We start from the raw sequence: 16,844 nt of genomic DNA on the forward strand, positions 1-16,844 counted from the left end.
GTCCTGAGTGGGGAGTGGAGGGAAGAGACAGAGATAGATGAGGCATTTACCCCAAGTGACTGGGGCCTGGGGGGAGTCAGTATGGGGGTGCAGGGAAGGCAGGGAGAGGCCCCAGGGCATGGGTGGGGAGGAGGACAGACAGGTGAGAAGGGGAAGAGAGGGGGAGTCAACCTGGAGGGACAGGGAGGGACAAAAGAGAGAGAAACGGCCAGATAGAAAGAGAGAGGCATGGGCATGACCTCAGCGGAGATGAAAACTGACAGATATGGGGAGAGAGGAAAAGAGAGAGACAGGGAAAGAGAGTGAAATAATGACAGAGCCACAGAGATAAGCAAAAGCCCCAGAAAGTTAGACAATACACATTGTGTTCAGTACCCAGCTCAGAGAAGATATTCCAGAAGTCTCTGATGGGTGGATGGATAATTGTATAGTCAATGGATGGATGGTGGATGGATGGTGAATAGATTGATGGATGATGAATTGATGGATAGATGGTGGGTGGGTGGGTGGATGGATGGATGAATGGTGGATAGATGGTGGATGGATGGATGGATGGCAGATGGAAGGATAGTGGATGGGTGGATGGATGAATGGATGGTGGACACATGGTGAATAGATGGATAGATGATGAATTTATGGATAGATGGTGGGTGGGTGGATGGATAGATGGATGGATGGTGGATGGGTGGATGGATGGGTGGCAGATGGATGGATGGTGGATGGGTGGATGGATGAATGGATGGTGGACGGATGGTGAATAGATTGATGGATGATGAATTGATGGACAGATGGTGGGTGGATGGATGGATGGTGGATGGAAGATGGAGGATGGATGGAAGGATGAATGGATGGTGGATGGATGAGTGGGGGATGAATGATGGATGGATGGATGGATGGATGAATGAAAGATGAATGGATAGATGGTGGGTGGGTGGGTGGATGGATGGATGGTGGATGAAGGATGGATGGATGGATGGTGGGCGGATGGTGGGTGGATGAATGAATGGTGGATGAATGAATGAGTGGATGGTGGATGGATGCAAGGTTGGATGGTGGATTGATGAATGGATGGATAATGGATGGATGGATGGATGGACGGATGGATGGCGGATGGATGGATGGTGCGTGGATCGTGGATGGATGAATGAGTGGTGGATGAATGGATGAGTGGATGGTGGGTGGATTAATGGAAGGATGGTGGATTCATGAATGGATGGATGGTGGGTGGATGGATGGATGAATGGTGGATGGATGGATGCATGGATGGATGGTGGATGGATGAATGAATGGATGGTAGGTGGCTTAATGGATGGTGGATGAATGGATGAGTGGATGGTGGATGGATGCAAGGTTGGATGGTGGATTGATGAATGGATGGATAATGGATGGACAAATGGATGGATAGATGGATGGATGGATGGTGCATGGATGGTGGGTGGATGAATGAGTGGTGAATGAACAGATGAGTGGATGGTGGGTGGATTAATGGAAGGATGGTGGATTCATGAATGGATGGATGGTGGGTGGATGGATGGATGAATGGTGGATGGATGGATGGATGCATGGATGGATGGTGGATGGATGAATGAATGGATGGTGGGTGGATTAATGGATGGTGGATGAATGGACGAGTGGATGGTGGATGCATGGATGAATGGTGGGTACATGAATGGATGGATGGTGGGTGGTGGGTGAATGGATGGAAGCATGAATGGTGGGTGGGCAGATGTATGGATGGTGGCTGGGCAGATGGATGGATGGTGGATGGGTGAATTAATGGTGGATGGATGGATGCATGGATGGATGGTGGATGGAAGATGAACGAATGGTGGATGGATGGATTGATGGATGGATGAATGAATGGTGGGAAGCATGGACAGATAGTGCATGGGTGAACAGTGGATAGGAAGAACAAGAACAAATGGATGGATGGACGGATGGATGAACGGATGGATGGATATACATATGGATAGATAGGTGGATGGTGAACGGTAACTTCACCATCATGGTTGGTTTTGTGGGTAGATGGGTAGATGTGGGAGAACAGGAAGATACATGGATGCATGGATGGATGGATGGATGGATGGATGGATGGATGGATGGATGGTGGGAAGCATGGACAGATGGTACATGGATGAATAGCGAGTAGGAAGAACAGATGGAGGGAGGTATGGATGGATATGGTATGGATATGGACTGATAGGTGGATGGTGAATGGTTACTAAGTTGGTTTTGTAGGTGGATGGATAGATGTGGGTGGGTAGGTAGATGGATGGATGGATGATAGGTGAGCGACTGAATGAACTGATAAAATCACAGATGGATCTTACTACCTGATCAACTTGGAATGATAATGAATAACCCACTGGCCAAGTCACTGGGCAAAGTGTGCTGGTCATTTTGCCTCCCTCCTCCCAGAAAAGAATGTTAAACACAATCAGGCTCCCTGGGACTCCCCCCGCCAAAAACACCATGCTTCCACAGGGGTAGGGGCGCAGGCTAAAAAGTCATGGTCTTTTGGGAATCATGACTGTCGCTCTCTCCGGGGCCCTGGACCTGAGGAAGCAAGCCTAAGATACTCACACAGCTAGGGCACACAGCTAGGGCCAATTGTCACTGGGGCCAGAGTGGTAACAGTGCCTAGTCCAGACACTGCCCAGTCTAGGCTCACTAGCTTTGTCTGTGATTGAGGAAAAGCTGGGCCAACGAGACAGGGAACTTGCCAGCCCGGCAGTGGCCCTAAGAGGGCTGAGAGCCACATTTTCTGAACCCCTCTCCTGCTTCCCGCCAGCCCTACCTCGGGCTTCACGGCCCTCCTCCCACCCAGGCTCCCACTCCCCTGGGCTTACTGGCTAAGGGTGCAAGTATCAGAAGCATTTCCTTGGAGAAGGCAGGACAGCTACCCCCCTTGGCTGGTGCTAATTACACCAGCCACAGTTTATTGAGTACCTATTATGTGTTGGGCACTGTGGCCTAATGTTCCACGTGCACTGTTCCTCATAATAACCCTCTATGAGGTAGCCAGTGCTATGTCCCCATTCTACAAGTGGGCACACCAAGGAGAGGGCTGCCTGGCACTCAGCTAATGCTCAGAGCTGGAATCCAAGGCCTCATCCCACCAGTTCTTGACCCCTGGCTTCGACCAGCCACCCCAACTCCCAGGAGAATCTGGCAGCTGCTGGTCCCCAAACCAGAAGAGGCACCCACCCTGCCTTCCTCCTGGAAACTGGCTCAGACACCTGCCTCAATGCCAGAGCTGGCCGGGGCAAACCTCCCCCTCCCCACCACCACCGCATGGGAAACACTAATTCACTGCTGAGAGTGAGCGACTCCCAGGGGGAGGTGGGAGATAAGCAGAGTCAAAGAAAAAAGATAGGACAAGTCATGAGTTCAATAGCGTAGATTGAAAAATCATCATGACAGCTTCCAAAACACCAGTTCTTCCAGCCACAAACTTCCGTGTTTTGGAACCAGCTGGCTCTGGTCTGTGGGGGTCACCACCGCTGAGCTTGGACTCAGGGTGAGTGGGGGGCCAGCAGTGCAACTTGACAGAAGGCCTGGCTAGGGCTGTCTTCACAGCCAGAAGCTGGGGTGACCTAGGGAGTCCCAGCCCTCAAGACACTGAAACCACAACCATCTCTCAGGAATGCATGGTTTCAGGTGCTGGGCACAGCAGGTTATCGAGAGAGTTACACTTGAAGGGGACACCCACAGATCCAAGAGGAAACTGATGATAACGTTTTGAGTATGTGGGGTGTGGTGACACAAGCATGTAGTCCCAGCTACTAGGGAGGCTGAGGCAGGAGGATCGCTTGAGCACAGGAGTTGGGATCCAGCCTGGGCAACACAGCAAGACCCCAGCTCTTCCAAAGAAAGCATGACAATGTGTCTCAGAGTGACTGGAAGGCCCTGTCTTAGCAAGGGTGTCTCTCTCTATCATAACATTCAAGCTGGGACCTAAATGACTAGGCGGCAGCGGTGAGCAGATCAAAGAGCAGGTCAGACAGAGGTCACAGCCAGGGCCCCATGGCAGGATGGAGTATGGAGGGTTTCAGAAGCAGCACGGAGGCCAGTGTGGCTGCTGTGAAGAAAGGGGCACAGGAGTGGACCGGGACAAGGGTTTCAGAGGCGACTGGAGCCATGCGGGTCAGGGTCTGACTTGGGTTCACGAGGTGACCCCAACTGCTGTGCAGAGGGTAGTCATAAGGACTGGGTAGAAGGCCCTGGAGGGGACTGGCAGGAGGAGACAGAGGCTTGGACATGGAGAGAAGCCAGGAGCCTGGGAAGGCTCTGGAGGTGGAGCAGCTGGCCTTGCTGATGGATGGGGGCAAAATCCCCAGGCCAGAGGTGCCAGAGCAGGGCGTCTCTTCTGCAGGGCTCTGGGGGTATTCCTGGACGCTCTGGGGCCAACCCACCAAGGAGGAGCATGGGTGGTGGGCAGGATGACCAGGGCCCCGCCTCTCTGGCCCAAGCAGTGAGTCAGGTACCTACTAGACTGGGGGCACCTTCCCTGGCCTCTTCCCCTCCCCAACCTCTATGTCTCCACATAGTCAGAGAAAGCAGGAGTGTAAGATAGGAAAGACAGCCAGGGGACTACACCGCAGGGTCAGTGCAGCCCAGAAATGCCACTGATGCCACAAAAGGGCCACACCCCAAACACCACAACAAACAACTTACTGAGGAAACAGCAAACTGGCTTACTGGGGAGCCAGCCTCCTGGGTGGAAAATGGCCACTGACTTTTGTGCCTGTGCTGGGCCTCAGACTTCCCCTCCAGAGAATGGGTCTAATTCCAAGGACCCAGGATATGACAGTCAACTATTGTCCAGGCAACCCCACCCTAAGTGAGGACTCCCCTATTCCCCATCCCCAGAACGCTTGCTGCCAACTTGGCCTAATAGGCGAGGTGAGTGCCAGGCTCCTGTAGGAGCCCAGTCACAGCATTAAAGCCACCAACTAACCAAGCAAGCAAACAGAAGGGGGCAGGGGGTGTGGCCACCTGGTGGGAATACCCTCCCCAGAAGACGCTGGCTGCTTCCTCCAAGAGGAGCTGGAGGTGTCCATGTGTGGAATCTTCTCACTCCTGGAAGTCAGAGGGGACCAGAAGCACGTTCCTGGGCCCGGGAGGGCCTCCAGCCTCCCACAAGTCTCTCCGAAGTCCAGAGAGGCCACAGACTTGGTGCAGGGAAGCCGAGAAGTAACAGTCTCCCAGAAAGGAGGCTGGGTGGCTGACAGGGTGGGGCCCTACCCAGCTGTGCCAGGAGGGAAAACGTCCCAAACAAATGGCGAGCAGTTAACTAAAGAATTGTCCTGCAAGGCAACCCCTGGCGCACAGTCCTGTGTATACTAAATTCTGAGAGAGATAAAAGGAGAGAGATGGTAAGGGCAGGGGCGGTAGCCCTGGGGCATCAGGCCCGTAGCCAAGGCAGAGTGGGTTAGGAACGGCCACCACCCTGGGTGATGGTGGGGCTGGAGACAGCGGCGGGCGCTAGGTCGCTCCAGAAGGACGCCGGCGGCCCGGGTAAAGTGCTTGGGAGCAGTGGTCACAGCGCACAGAGGCCCATGGCAGGATGGAGCAGGGGTCCGAGCCCGTGCGCCCCCGAGCCGAGCCCTCCTAGGCCGGGAGGGAAGCCTCCCCATCCTGGGCGCTCGATGCGTCCCCAAGCACCGCCGGTCCTCGCCCCGCTCTGGGCCCCACCCAGCCCGCCCCGCGGCCGAGATGGGCCAGCGGCCGGGTCCCGCCTGCCCGCGGAGAGGCCAGAGGCGCACGGTGGCGGGATGCGAGCGCGGGGTGCGCAGCTCCAGGAGCTAGCGCGATTCCCGCCCCCTTCAAGGGCACGCGGGCTGACCCCGGCAGCGCCGCGCCCCCTCCCCGCCGGGGCCCCCAGCGCAGGCTCCCGCCCGGGTTCTTCTGGCCCGCCTGGCCCGCGTCGCCGCCCGGGGGATCCGGATCGCACCCCGCCCTTAGCCGCCCTCACGCCGCGCCCGGGCGCTCACCCAGCCCGCGCCCTTGGCCGCGCGGCGCCAGGAGGGCGGGAGAGCAGCCCCGCAGCCCAGGCGCCCCTCCTGCGCGGCGCCAGCCCGGCCGCACCGCCCCCGCCGCCCGTGCTCCGGCCCTGGGCCCGGCCCGTCTCAGCGCCCCCGCCGCTCTGGCCCCGGGCGCACCCGCGCCCCGCTCACCTGACATCTCGTCCTCGTTCTCCATCTCCTCGGCGAACAGCCGCGGCAGCTCCTCCTCGGTGCCCAGTGGGCCCCGCATGCCCGGCGCGGGGAGGAGGGGAGGTGGGCGCCCCCCCTCCCGCCGGGCGCGGTGCCAGCCTTAACCCGTGCGCTGCCGGACGGGCGCGTGCGGCGGGCGAGGCGGCCTCGGCGAGAAGATGGCGGCCGCCTGCCCCCCCCACCCCCCCAAACCTCCACCCCCCCGTCTCGACCCCCCTTTCTCTCGGCCGCCTTAGCCTGCTCCCCGCAAAGCCCGGGCGCTCCGCCCACCGCACCCCGCAGCCTCAGTCCCGCAGCCCGCCGAGGGTGGCGGCGGCAGCGCCGGAGGCACGGCGGCACGGCGGGGGGGCGGCACACATGCCCGGATTGTGACGTCCAGTCTGGTTGCTGTGGCAACCCCATCCCATCGTTCCGGCAGCGCTACTAGTTAACAGCAGAGAACAAGTTGGGGGACTAGTCCTGAGGGGCCGGGTGAGGGTGGGGACTGGGGAGCGCCCCGGCAGGGGGAGCCGTCGAGGCGTCCGCACGCCTGGGGACCCGACGGACGAGCGGGCAGCCGGGATTTGGCGAGCCCGGGCGCAGGGGGAGGCGAGGCGCACCCGGGGCAGGATGAGCCGCCGCCGCTTGCCTGCTAAGGCACTGGGCCCCGAGCCCCCGAAGGGCGCGGAGGCGGGGTCTTCAGGGCAGCGCGCGGCCCGCTGCCCCACTCGATTCACAGGCGCCGGGACCCGCCCCGCACGCGGCTCCGGCCTCGGCACGTTCCTAACCCCCTCTCCAAAGAGATTTAGAAGAAAAATGTGTTCCACACTTCGGGAAAAGACGCTCTGGAGACTGTGGGTCTGATTACTGCTGAAAAATCCGCGCAGGCGGGCTGCCCTCACTTGCTTCCCCGCTCCCACCGCCCACTTGCCCTCTTCCAAAAAGCCCCTCCAGGCTGGGTCCAGCTCAAACCCACCCCTGGGGGTGGTGCGGATCTGCGATGTCTGTGCCCAAAACTCCCGCTCAGAAGCGACACCTGTCGCAGAGCAGGAGGGAGCCGCTGCCACCAGCCCTCGGTCGTTAAAGGTGAAGATGGAGGCCAAAGCCCTCGGGAGCAAGACTGGAATTTTAAATAAGCGCCTCCAGTCTCCGCGGCGGCAAGTCTTAAAGCTACCTTAAGGCGGCAAAAGTTCCAGGGGCTGGCCGACCGCCAGCTCTCTAACCCCAGAAGGCCCGTGAAGGGAGGGTCTCTCACTGCCTCGCAGGGGCACTGGGGGATCCCACCTGAGACACGCAGGATCGGCAGCAGTTTTCCGCTTCTTCCCGTCCAATTTTATCGCCAGCAAGCCCCAAACAAAAGACCCTCTGCATTCATCCCTGGACAAGGAGAGGTCGGTCCAGCCTTCTGGAACCAAAGACTGGGGTGTTGGGAACCCCTCCATCTCCCAGATCCGCTTTAACCACGCTGTAGATAGAGACGCCGGATCAGCCCGGTACTGGCCGCCTGCAAGGGAAAAGGAACCTTCTTCAGGGAAGCAGTCCAGGAAACCAAAGGGCCTCCCCTCCCAAGGCTGTGTTTCCCCCACAGAGCCGCTAGCCAGGGGGAGCCCCAGATCACTAAGGCTTGAACCAAACCTGCTTCTTCCTCGTTTCCAGACCAACTGTCTCCCTAAATGGTAACCACGAGGGAAGACACCCCTAAGCTGACATGCCCACCCCTCAGTTACCAGCTCCCCAACACCTCTCTAACCCCTTTCAAAGGTCCCCTGCCCTTTGGTAGAAAAACTCTGATTTACAATATTTCTCATCGCCAGAAAGCCGCCCCCATCATTAACCTTGGCTCCAATTCCCAAGGCGAGGCTGAGAAAGTCAAGATATCATTCAAGAAAGAACAGTTCTAACTGCTTAATATGGCAACAAATTAGAGCCGAGATGCTCATCAGTCATAATCCTCTCCCCATCCTGTTCTTCCCTATGACTGCAACTAGGTAATATTATTTAATGTCCAAAAGCAAAATGAAACAAAAACTGGAATGCTAGAAATACATGGATTTTTTACTACAAATCTCCAGTTTTTGTTGTTGTTGTTGTTGTTTTGGGGGGGAGGGGGCGGTTTGAGATGGTGTCCTGCCCTGTCTTCAGGCTGGAGTGCAGTGGTGCAATCTCAGCTCACTGCAATCTCCGCCTCCCGGGTTCAAGCGATTCCCCTGCCTCAGCCTCCCCAGCAGCAGCTGAGACACAGGCAGCACCACCACCCCTGGCTAATTTTTTGTATTTTAGCAGAGACAGAGTTTCACCCTGTTGGCCAGGATGATCTCAATCTCCTGATCTCGTGATCCGCCTGCCTCAGCCTCCCAAAGTGCTGGGATTACAGGTGTGAGCCACCATGCCCGGCTCTCCAATCATTTTTAAAGAAGAGCCCTTATTATTGTCAAACTATCAAATGGGCATTTTAATGACAATGGGCCAAAAATGCATGACGTTAAAAGCAATCCCTAAAGCAGTGAACATTCGGTAAACTGCAGTTGCGAGAACAAGCCTATCATTAAGGTTACTGTTTTAGGAGACAAGATTCTCATGTTTGCTGATCATAGAGCTCGTAATTACATCTCAGTGACAATTCCAAAATCAAAATATTTTTTAATATACTGGTTACAAAAGCATCAAGGAAAAACACTTTTTCCGGCTGGGTGCAGTGGCTCACGCTTGTAATCCCAGATCACGGATCACCTGAGGTCAGGAGTTCGAGACCAGCCTGGCCAACATGGAGAAACCCCGTCTCTACTAAACATACAAAAATTAGCTGGGCATGGTGGCGGGCACCTGTAATCCCAGCTACTCAGGAGAGTGAGGCAGGAGAATCGCTTGAACCCAGGAGGCAGAGGTTACAGTGAGCCAAGATTGCACCACTGCACTCCAGCCTGGGCGACAGAGCGAGACTGTCTCAAAAATAGAAAAAAAAATTTTTCCAAGAAAAGAGTTGAAAAAGCTCATCATCTTCTGCACATACCATACTCAATTTCCATTCCAGGGCTACATGAACTCCTCATCCAGGAACCCCCAAGCCCTGCCTGAGGCCAGTTCGTTCAACAATGCATATCCACGCTGTGGCCACCTGGCACCGTCGGCTTCTCAAGGGCAATGAAGTGCTTGTACATACACCACCTCACAGCCAGTCATGTAGATCAAAACTCTGCCCCACACCTCCTCCTCGGCAGGGGTGAAGCGGCGTCACTCAAGACCGCAGTGTCCTCTGCAGTGAAGGCTCAGTGCCCACCTGCTACACCAAGACTTTCGTTGCACTTTTTGGGAAAGTGTGGACCCTGCACCACCTGAATTCCAACCAGTTGGGGTTGCAGGGGAGGAAGGAGCTTCTCAAAAAGGCAGTCCTGGGCCTTGGCCCTGAACCTGAGAACATACTTGTGTAAACCTGAGAACGTTTTTTGGGTGCTCTCTGGTTTCTAGCTGTGGTGGTAGCTAACTCACTCCACTGGTCAGCACAGCCTTTACAGACTGTTTTAGCTGGGCCCAAAATAGCCTGGGGGAAAAAAAAAAGCATGTGTATTCTCAAATCCATCCCAAAGACAAGAAAATGGCTGGATTAGAAATTCAGTTTCTTCTTCCTAGAGATGAGCACTATGATGGCACCGTTTTAACAGACAGTCCCCACCTTCCTGTAGGTGGAGGGCCACCTCCTTGCAAGGATGGCAAATCCCCACACCAAGCCTCTCTGCTACCCTCTTCTCCCTCAAAGAGAATCAACCCCACCGAACAACCTGGGCAGGTGCCAACCTGGGCTCTCCTTTGGGGGCCTGACCCATCTCTCACCACCGTGGTGCCCCTACCCTGCAGCTTCTGCCTCCAGTCACCCCCGTGTTCTGTCCAAGCATTACTGGGGAGATGGTCTGTCCCCTGGAACTGCCAGATCTGTAACTGTCCCATATCCTAGGTCCCCCTCCCCCATGAGGGCCAGCACCTCTTGGCTTACAACATTTGACAAATTTAAGGGTTTGAGTCCCATGTACAAATGGAAAATGAAATCAGGTGTCAACACCAAATTCCAGGCTCCCCTGACATTATCAGTGACTTCAACAGCCAGACCATTATTTCCCCACCGCTGGGGTCCTTTTCACCCTTCAGGAAATCAAGTGTCCCCTAAAAAGGCTGAGATCCAGATAGCCCCAGATATCAACTGTCTTAAGACACTTGGTATTATCCAACTTCCTCACTTTCCCCATTTCTGACCACCTCTGTGCTACATACCATTCATGAGCGAAGTTTGGACCCATGTATTTCAACACCTGGCTGTTCCTGAAAAGGTATGAGGACAACAGCACTCAAAACCCACACACTACTGCCATGGCAAAAGGGGGATCAGAGGCTTTTGGAGGGAAAACATATGAAGCCTTTAGGAGTGACTAGTTCGTAGCATTCAGTGACATCAACAAACCTCATTTCCTCGGCTGCACTAGCACACTCAAGGGAAGCGCGTGAGGATGTTTGTGTAACTGGCATTGGCTGAGACGACACCGACCTCCTGTTTCGGGACTCTTATGAATTTAAATCACGGCCTGAAATTCTTCACGACCCCAGTCAGCCCCTGTGCCTCAACTATTTTCGATGCGGGCAAGTGAGGTGTGAGTCAAAACAGATACAAAGGAAACTGGTCTACAGTGTGCTTTGGGCGCAGCTGGTGTCATGGCTCTAATGGAATTCAAGTTCACACTACCTGTTCCCCATCAGAAAATGGCATTTGCTGGCAAAGTTGTTCCCCAGGCTCTGGATCTGGAGAAATTCTACACAAGAGAGTTCAGTGACAGCCAACTCCTGAATCTCACTGCAGCAAAACAGCACAACTAAAGGAAGAAAAGTCGAAATAAAGGACATCTTTTCTTCTAAGCCTAGTAAAGACCAACGTAACTGTTGGTACAGCAACTAATTCATGAGGACAAAGCTTTTCTTAACATGCCAGTCCTTAAAAAAACAAAGCCTCGCACAGTAATAGTAGCCAGGTGTTAGCCACTTTAATAGAAAATGTGATCAAAACTCGATTACAAGAGTTCAAAAAGTCATAGAAAACCAGTGAGTTTCAATTTTATTACAAGTTTTCAAATCTGGGACTAGTTTTTTTTTTCTTTTAACTTAAATGCTAACTTCAGCCCAGGGTTTTTTCACAACCAAACTGAAAATTACTACATGGGAACACCAATGCAACAAACAAAATTTGTAAACTCAAGCCACAAACTTAATAATCATGGTAAGGGACATTGCCAAAGAGCAACTGATGCCTCAGTGAAGTTTGAAAGAAACTCTGCTTTCTGTGAAGGCAGAGAAGAAATATGCAAGCAATTCTGCTTCAAAGAAATTTGCATAGAAATGGAAAAATGCCAGAGCCTTTAACACAAGTGAAATTGCAAAGCCTCAACAGGTTCAACTCAATCCACAGAGCACCAAATGTTTAATGGGAACCAAGGTAGGACTGAGCATTGAACTTCCAGCTATGCAACTCACACGGCACAATTTCGGGTGTGGAAACCATCTGTAGGCAAGCTCTTTTAAAAACATGAATTTTAGACACCATAAATTCTAAAGCAGACACTTCTGCATTACTGTTCGAATTTCAGAAGGGCACCGCAAGGCACCAGGGGCTTTCAAAGTCACTCACGGCAACAATTGCATCTTCTTTTGCCAGCTTTGGGAGCCCCGTTCACAGTTGTCTAGCCTCTGCACCGCGGCATACCCTGTTTGTAGAGTAACTTCTGACATTAAATCCAGTCATGGCCTAAGTGGCATGAGGCAGCTATTTCCAGGGCACCTCCCATCTCCTTGGCATGGGAGGCTTCCCAGTCACTTTTCCTTGGTGTCCCCCCTTCACCAGAGCCTCCAGAGCTCTTGCCATCAGGGGCCGCCATCGCTGGGCCCCACATGGGAGACCACATCTGGAAGCACTATTCATTCCTCCAGCTCCCTCTGCTGGAGACCGAAGTGACAGTTTGTGGCAAAGACTTGTAGAAACATTACTTACACATTCATTTCTGTACACATTTAGTTAATTTAGAACCTGGGACTTTTACAATCGATTCCCCAAACCCCTTTATGGAGAGTGACGGACTATGCAGCAACGCTGAAGGAGCACCGTTTCTCTCTCTAGGAAGAACATGATTAACAGACATAATTGTGTGTGTCAAATTTGTAATCAAAAAATGAAAGTAAGACGAATGGCCCAGAAACCCGCATTTTATTGACACTGTCATTTTCCCACAGAGAATCTTAGAAGATGTCACATTTTCTTTTAATGAACGAGAGGAGCCCACTTGTATCCCTGAATCATTGTTTGAGAAAAGCAACAGATACAACTGACAGTCACACTTTTAAAATCAAACAGTCACTACCTTCAGCCCACACCTCCACACCAGCATCTGCCTCCCCAATGGCTGTCAGTTCCGTAAAGTCACCCTCTCCTTCTACTCTGGTATTACCACGAGAATTGAAACTTTTAAGCAGAAAAAAAGAAGTCAAGTTACAAATAAGTGAGTGGCGAACCAAGAGAAGCCCTTTGACTATGATTTCCAATTTTCTGTTCAATCCACACTGCAGAGATACAAGGATAAACCACCATTTTGGTTCCCAAGTTTTATTCAAGAACTCATACAAAATATTCCGGATAAATGAAATTTAATCCTCATCTTCCTCCTCTTCTTCGTCCTGGTTAATCTGGAAGTAACGTAATTCGTAACTCTCTTTGCTGTTAGCAACTACGCGCAACCAGTCACGTAGATTATTCTTCTTCAAATATTTTTTGGTGAGATATTTCAAATACCTGCAGAGAAAGGACATGAGAACTCCACTAGACAGCTGGTGCTTGCATCCTAAAACATTTTAACGTTTATAAAACCCAGCACTCAGAATCATTACAATTCAAGGTGTTTCCCAAGCCTCAAAAATGGCAAAGGTAAGGCAAATACACCCAGCCAAGGCTCTGAGAGTATCAGCCGCATGCCATCGACATTAGCAGTAACAATGAGAGTAGACTGGGCGCAGTGGCTCAGGCCTGTAATCCCAGCGCTTTGGGAGGCCAAGGCAGGCAGATCACTTGAGGTCAGGAGTTCAAGACCACCCTGGCCAACATGGTGAAACCCCATCTCTACAAAATTAAAAAAATTAAAAATAAAAAAATTAGCCAGGTGTGGTGGTGCACACCTGTAATCCCAGCTACTGAGGAGGCTGAGGCACGAGGATCCCTTGAATCCAGGAGGCAGAGGGTGCAGTGAGCTGAGATTGTACCTTGCATTCCAGCCTGGGTAACAGAGCAAGACTGCCTCCAAAAAGGAAAAAAAAAAAAGAAAGAAAGAAAAAAAAACAGGCCAGGAGCACTGGCTCGCACCTGTAATCACAGCACTTTGGGAGGCCGATCATGAGGTCAGGAAATGGAGACCATCCTGGCTAACACAGTGCAACCCCGTCTCTACTAAAAATACAAACGATTAGCCAGACGTGAAGGTAGGCACCTGTAGTCCCAGCTACTCAGGAGGCTGAGGCAAGAGAATCACTTGAACCTGGGAGACAGAGGCAGAGGCTTCAGTGAGCCAAGATGGCGCCATTGCACTCCAGCCTGGGCGACAGAGGGAGACTGTCTCCAAAAAAAAAAAAAAGAGCAGATACCAGTTGTCCATGAAAATGCAGCAAACACCTATAAAATGGTCTTTAGTGACCACTGGAGAAAGATAACATGATAGAAATTTTACAGTTAAGTATGCAACCTCAATACTTTTTATGGAGAAAATAGTAGGTTTCCAACGAGCTGTAAGCACTGCGCACACATCACCTCAGAGTCAAACCCCCTTCTGGGGTTGTTTGGACGATGAGGACTGCTTCTTAGGGCTGTGCACACACTTGCTCCTGCTCACCACCAAACACACAGGGACAGAATGCCACTCTGCACTGCGCTCATGCCCAGAAAGCACCAAGCCTCTCAATCGGCCTGCCCAATCGCTGCTTTAGCCGGGTGAGAGCTAAACACTCACCACAGCAGCGGGATCGTTAGAAAACTCATTCATTTTTTCTGAGACAGAATCTCATTCTGTGGCCCAGGCTCACTGCAACCTCTGCCTCCAGGATTCAAGCAATTCTTGTGCCTCAGTCTCCCAAGCAGCTGGGATTACAGGCGCACAACACCATGTCCAACTAATTTTTGTAATTTCAGTAGAGATAGGGGTTTTGCCATGTTGGCCAGGCTGGTCTCACCTCAGCCTTCCAAAGTGCTGGGATTACAGGCGTGAGCCACCGCGCCCGGCCGAAACACTCATTCTTTATGGAAAGGCAACAACTGGCTTTTGTGCCCAACACCCTAACTACATAAAGATGACCTAAGGGCTGGGCGCGGTGGCTCATGCCTGTAATCCCAACACTTTGTGAGGCCAAGGTGAGAGGATCCCTTGAACCTACGAGTTCGAGATCAGCCTGGGCAACATGGCAAGACCCTGTCCCTACACAACATTTTTTTTTTTAATTTAAAAAAAAAAAAAAAAAAAGGCCAGGCGCGGTGGCTCAAGCCTGTAATCCCAGCACTTTGGGAGGCCGAGACGGGTGGATCACGAGGTCAGGAGATCGAGACCATCCTGGCTGACACGGTGAAATCCCGTCTCCACTTTAAAAAAAATACAAAAAACTAGCCGGGCGAGGTGGCGGGCGCCTGTAGTCCCAGCTACTCGGGAGGCTGAGCCAGGAGAATGGCGTGAACCCGGGAGGCGGAGCTTGCAGTGAGCTGAGATCCGGCCACTGCACTCCAGCCTGGGCGGCAGAGCGAGACTCCGTCTCAAAAAAAAAAAAAAAAGATGACGTGCACCACAATCTTGGCACCTCTCTCACCGGCTTGCTTACGTGGCCCTGAGGCTATTCCGAATCTTCCCAAGCCATAAAGAGGGAATTTCACAACACACAAACCCATGGCAGAGCCAATTAATCTAACCAAGCTGTTTTTCCCACAGTGAAAGGGGACCCCTGGTGCTAACCATCTCTTCAGACCATAGCAAGGACTACATGGGATGCTCAGATAGATCCCTGGCATATTTTTTATTTTTATTTTTTTTTGAGACAGAATTTCGCTCTTGTTGCCCAGGCTGGAGTGCAATGGCGCGATCTTGGCTCACCACAACCTCCGCCTCCTGGGTTCAAGCAATTCTCCTGCCTCAGCCTCCCGAGTAGCTGGGATTTCAGGTGCGTGCTACCACACCCGGTTAATTTTTGTATTTTTAGTAGAGATGGGGTTTCTCCATGTTGATCAGGCTGGTCTGAAACTCCAGACCTCAGGTGATCCACCTGCCTCGGCCTCCCAAAGTGCTGGGATTACAGGCGTGAGCCACCGTGCCCAACCTGGATCCCTGGCATATTAACAGGGACCCAAACGTCATGAACCAACAGACTCACCATCTCCAAAAAAGGAGCACTGTGACAGTGCTCCACACCAACAAAGCAATCTCCACACCAACAAAGCAATCTCCACACCAACAATTGCCACACCAACAAAGCAATCTCCACACCAACAAGGCAATCACCACAAAGTGTGAAGATCTCAATTCAACTGTCCACTTTTCCCTATACAAAGATAAATCAATTTGGTCATTCCATCCAAAAAGTATACTTTTGTCAATTATTTCCACCATATTGTATTCAGATGAGGTTGTTTAATTCAAAATTTCAGGTGGTTTAAATTTTTCCTGATACAGTCGGGCATGGAGGGGCACTCGTGTAGTCCCAGCTATTTGGGAGGCTGAGGCAGGACTGTTCTCAGCCAGGAGATGAAGGCTAGAGTGAGCTATGATTGCCCCACTGCTCTCCAGCCTGGGCAACAGAGTAAGACCCTATCTAAAAAAAAGGAAAAAAAAATCCCTAATAGAACACTGGGGGAAAAAAATCAGGTTTAAACAACAAAAAACAAACCAAAAAAAACCCTGTACAGGCTGGGCACAGTGCCTTCACGCCTGTAATCCCAGCACTTTGGGAGGCCAAGGCAGGTGGATCACCTGAGGTCAGGAGTTCCAGACCAGCCTGGCCAACACGATGAAACCCCCCCTCTACTTAAAATACAAAACATTAGCCGGGCGTCATGGAGGGCGCCTATCACTCCAGCCTAGACAAGATCAAAACTCCTTTTCAAAAAAATAAACAAATAAAAACCCCGTACAAATTCAGAGACCAAAAAAGTTCTAGATTCGGGACACCTTGAACCTTTCAGGAAAATAAACTGTTATCATCAAGAAAAGAAAGCTGTGACAGATGACTAAGGCACCTTCCCTTCTCTACTGGATAAAGAAAGGAAAATTTGCGAAAATGGAAGTGACGCATGCCAGGAGACACTCTCACCCTGATAAACAGGTCACAGAAAGGTAACAGAATCTTCCCCAAGGGCTCTGCTACGGCCCAGCAGACCAGACGGAGGCTTTGCACCCCCTGGAAGCCCCACCATCACTGCTTCCCAGGCAGACTGTGAGGACTTCACTGAAGCTTCAAAGTCATTTCTTCACTGACATAGCTAAAAATAAAAGCATTAACTACAACCAATTTGTACTAACATACCTTAAAATTTCCCACAACTTGATTTAGTATGTTGTTTTTTTTTTTTTTTTTTTTTTTTTTTTTTTTTTTTTT

At 52.0% G+C, this 16,844-nt stretch overlaps 2 protein-coding genes across 7 annotated transcripts in view; both read right to left on the minus strand.

Moving 5' to 3' along the window:
• Positions 1-6,393, minus strand: part of CHD5 (chromodomain helicase DNA binding protein 5) — a 78,195-nt gene extending 71,802 nt beyond the window's left edge. Inside the window, exon 1 of the mRNA XM_025384202.1 lies at positions 6,180-6,393. Coding sequence (XP_025239987.1) covers positions 6,180-6,258 — 79 coding nt within the window. The 5' untranslated portion in view covers positions 6,259-6,393. The remainder of the gene's footprint in view (positions 1-6,179) is intronic.
• A 4,799-nt stretch (positions 6,394-11,192) lies between these two features.
• Positions 11,193-16,844, minus strand: part of RPL22 (ribosomal protein L22) — a 15,840-nt gene continuing 10,188 nt past the window's right edge. For all 6 annotated transcript variants that reach the window (XM_025384263.1, XM_025384271.1, XM_025384253.1 and 3 more), the window contains one exon: positions 11,193-13,017. In XM_025384263.1, the coding sequence (XP_025240048.1) occupies positions 12,873-13,017 (145 nt within the window). In that variant the 3' untranslated portion in view covers positions 11,193-12,872. The remainder of the gene's footprint in view (positions 13,018-16,844) is intronic.

Source organism: Theropithecus gelada, chromosome 1, assembly GCF_003255815.1.
Source record: "Theropithecus gelada isolate Dixy chromosome 1, Tgel_1.0, whole genome shotgun sequence".
Taxonomy (NCBI): domain Eukaryota; kingdom Metazoa; phylum Chordata; class Mammalia; order Primates; family Cercopithecidae; genus Theropithecus; species Theropithecus gelada.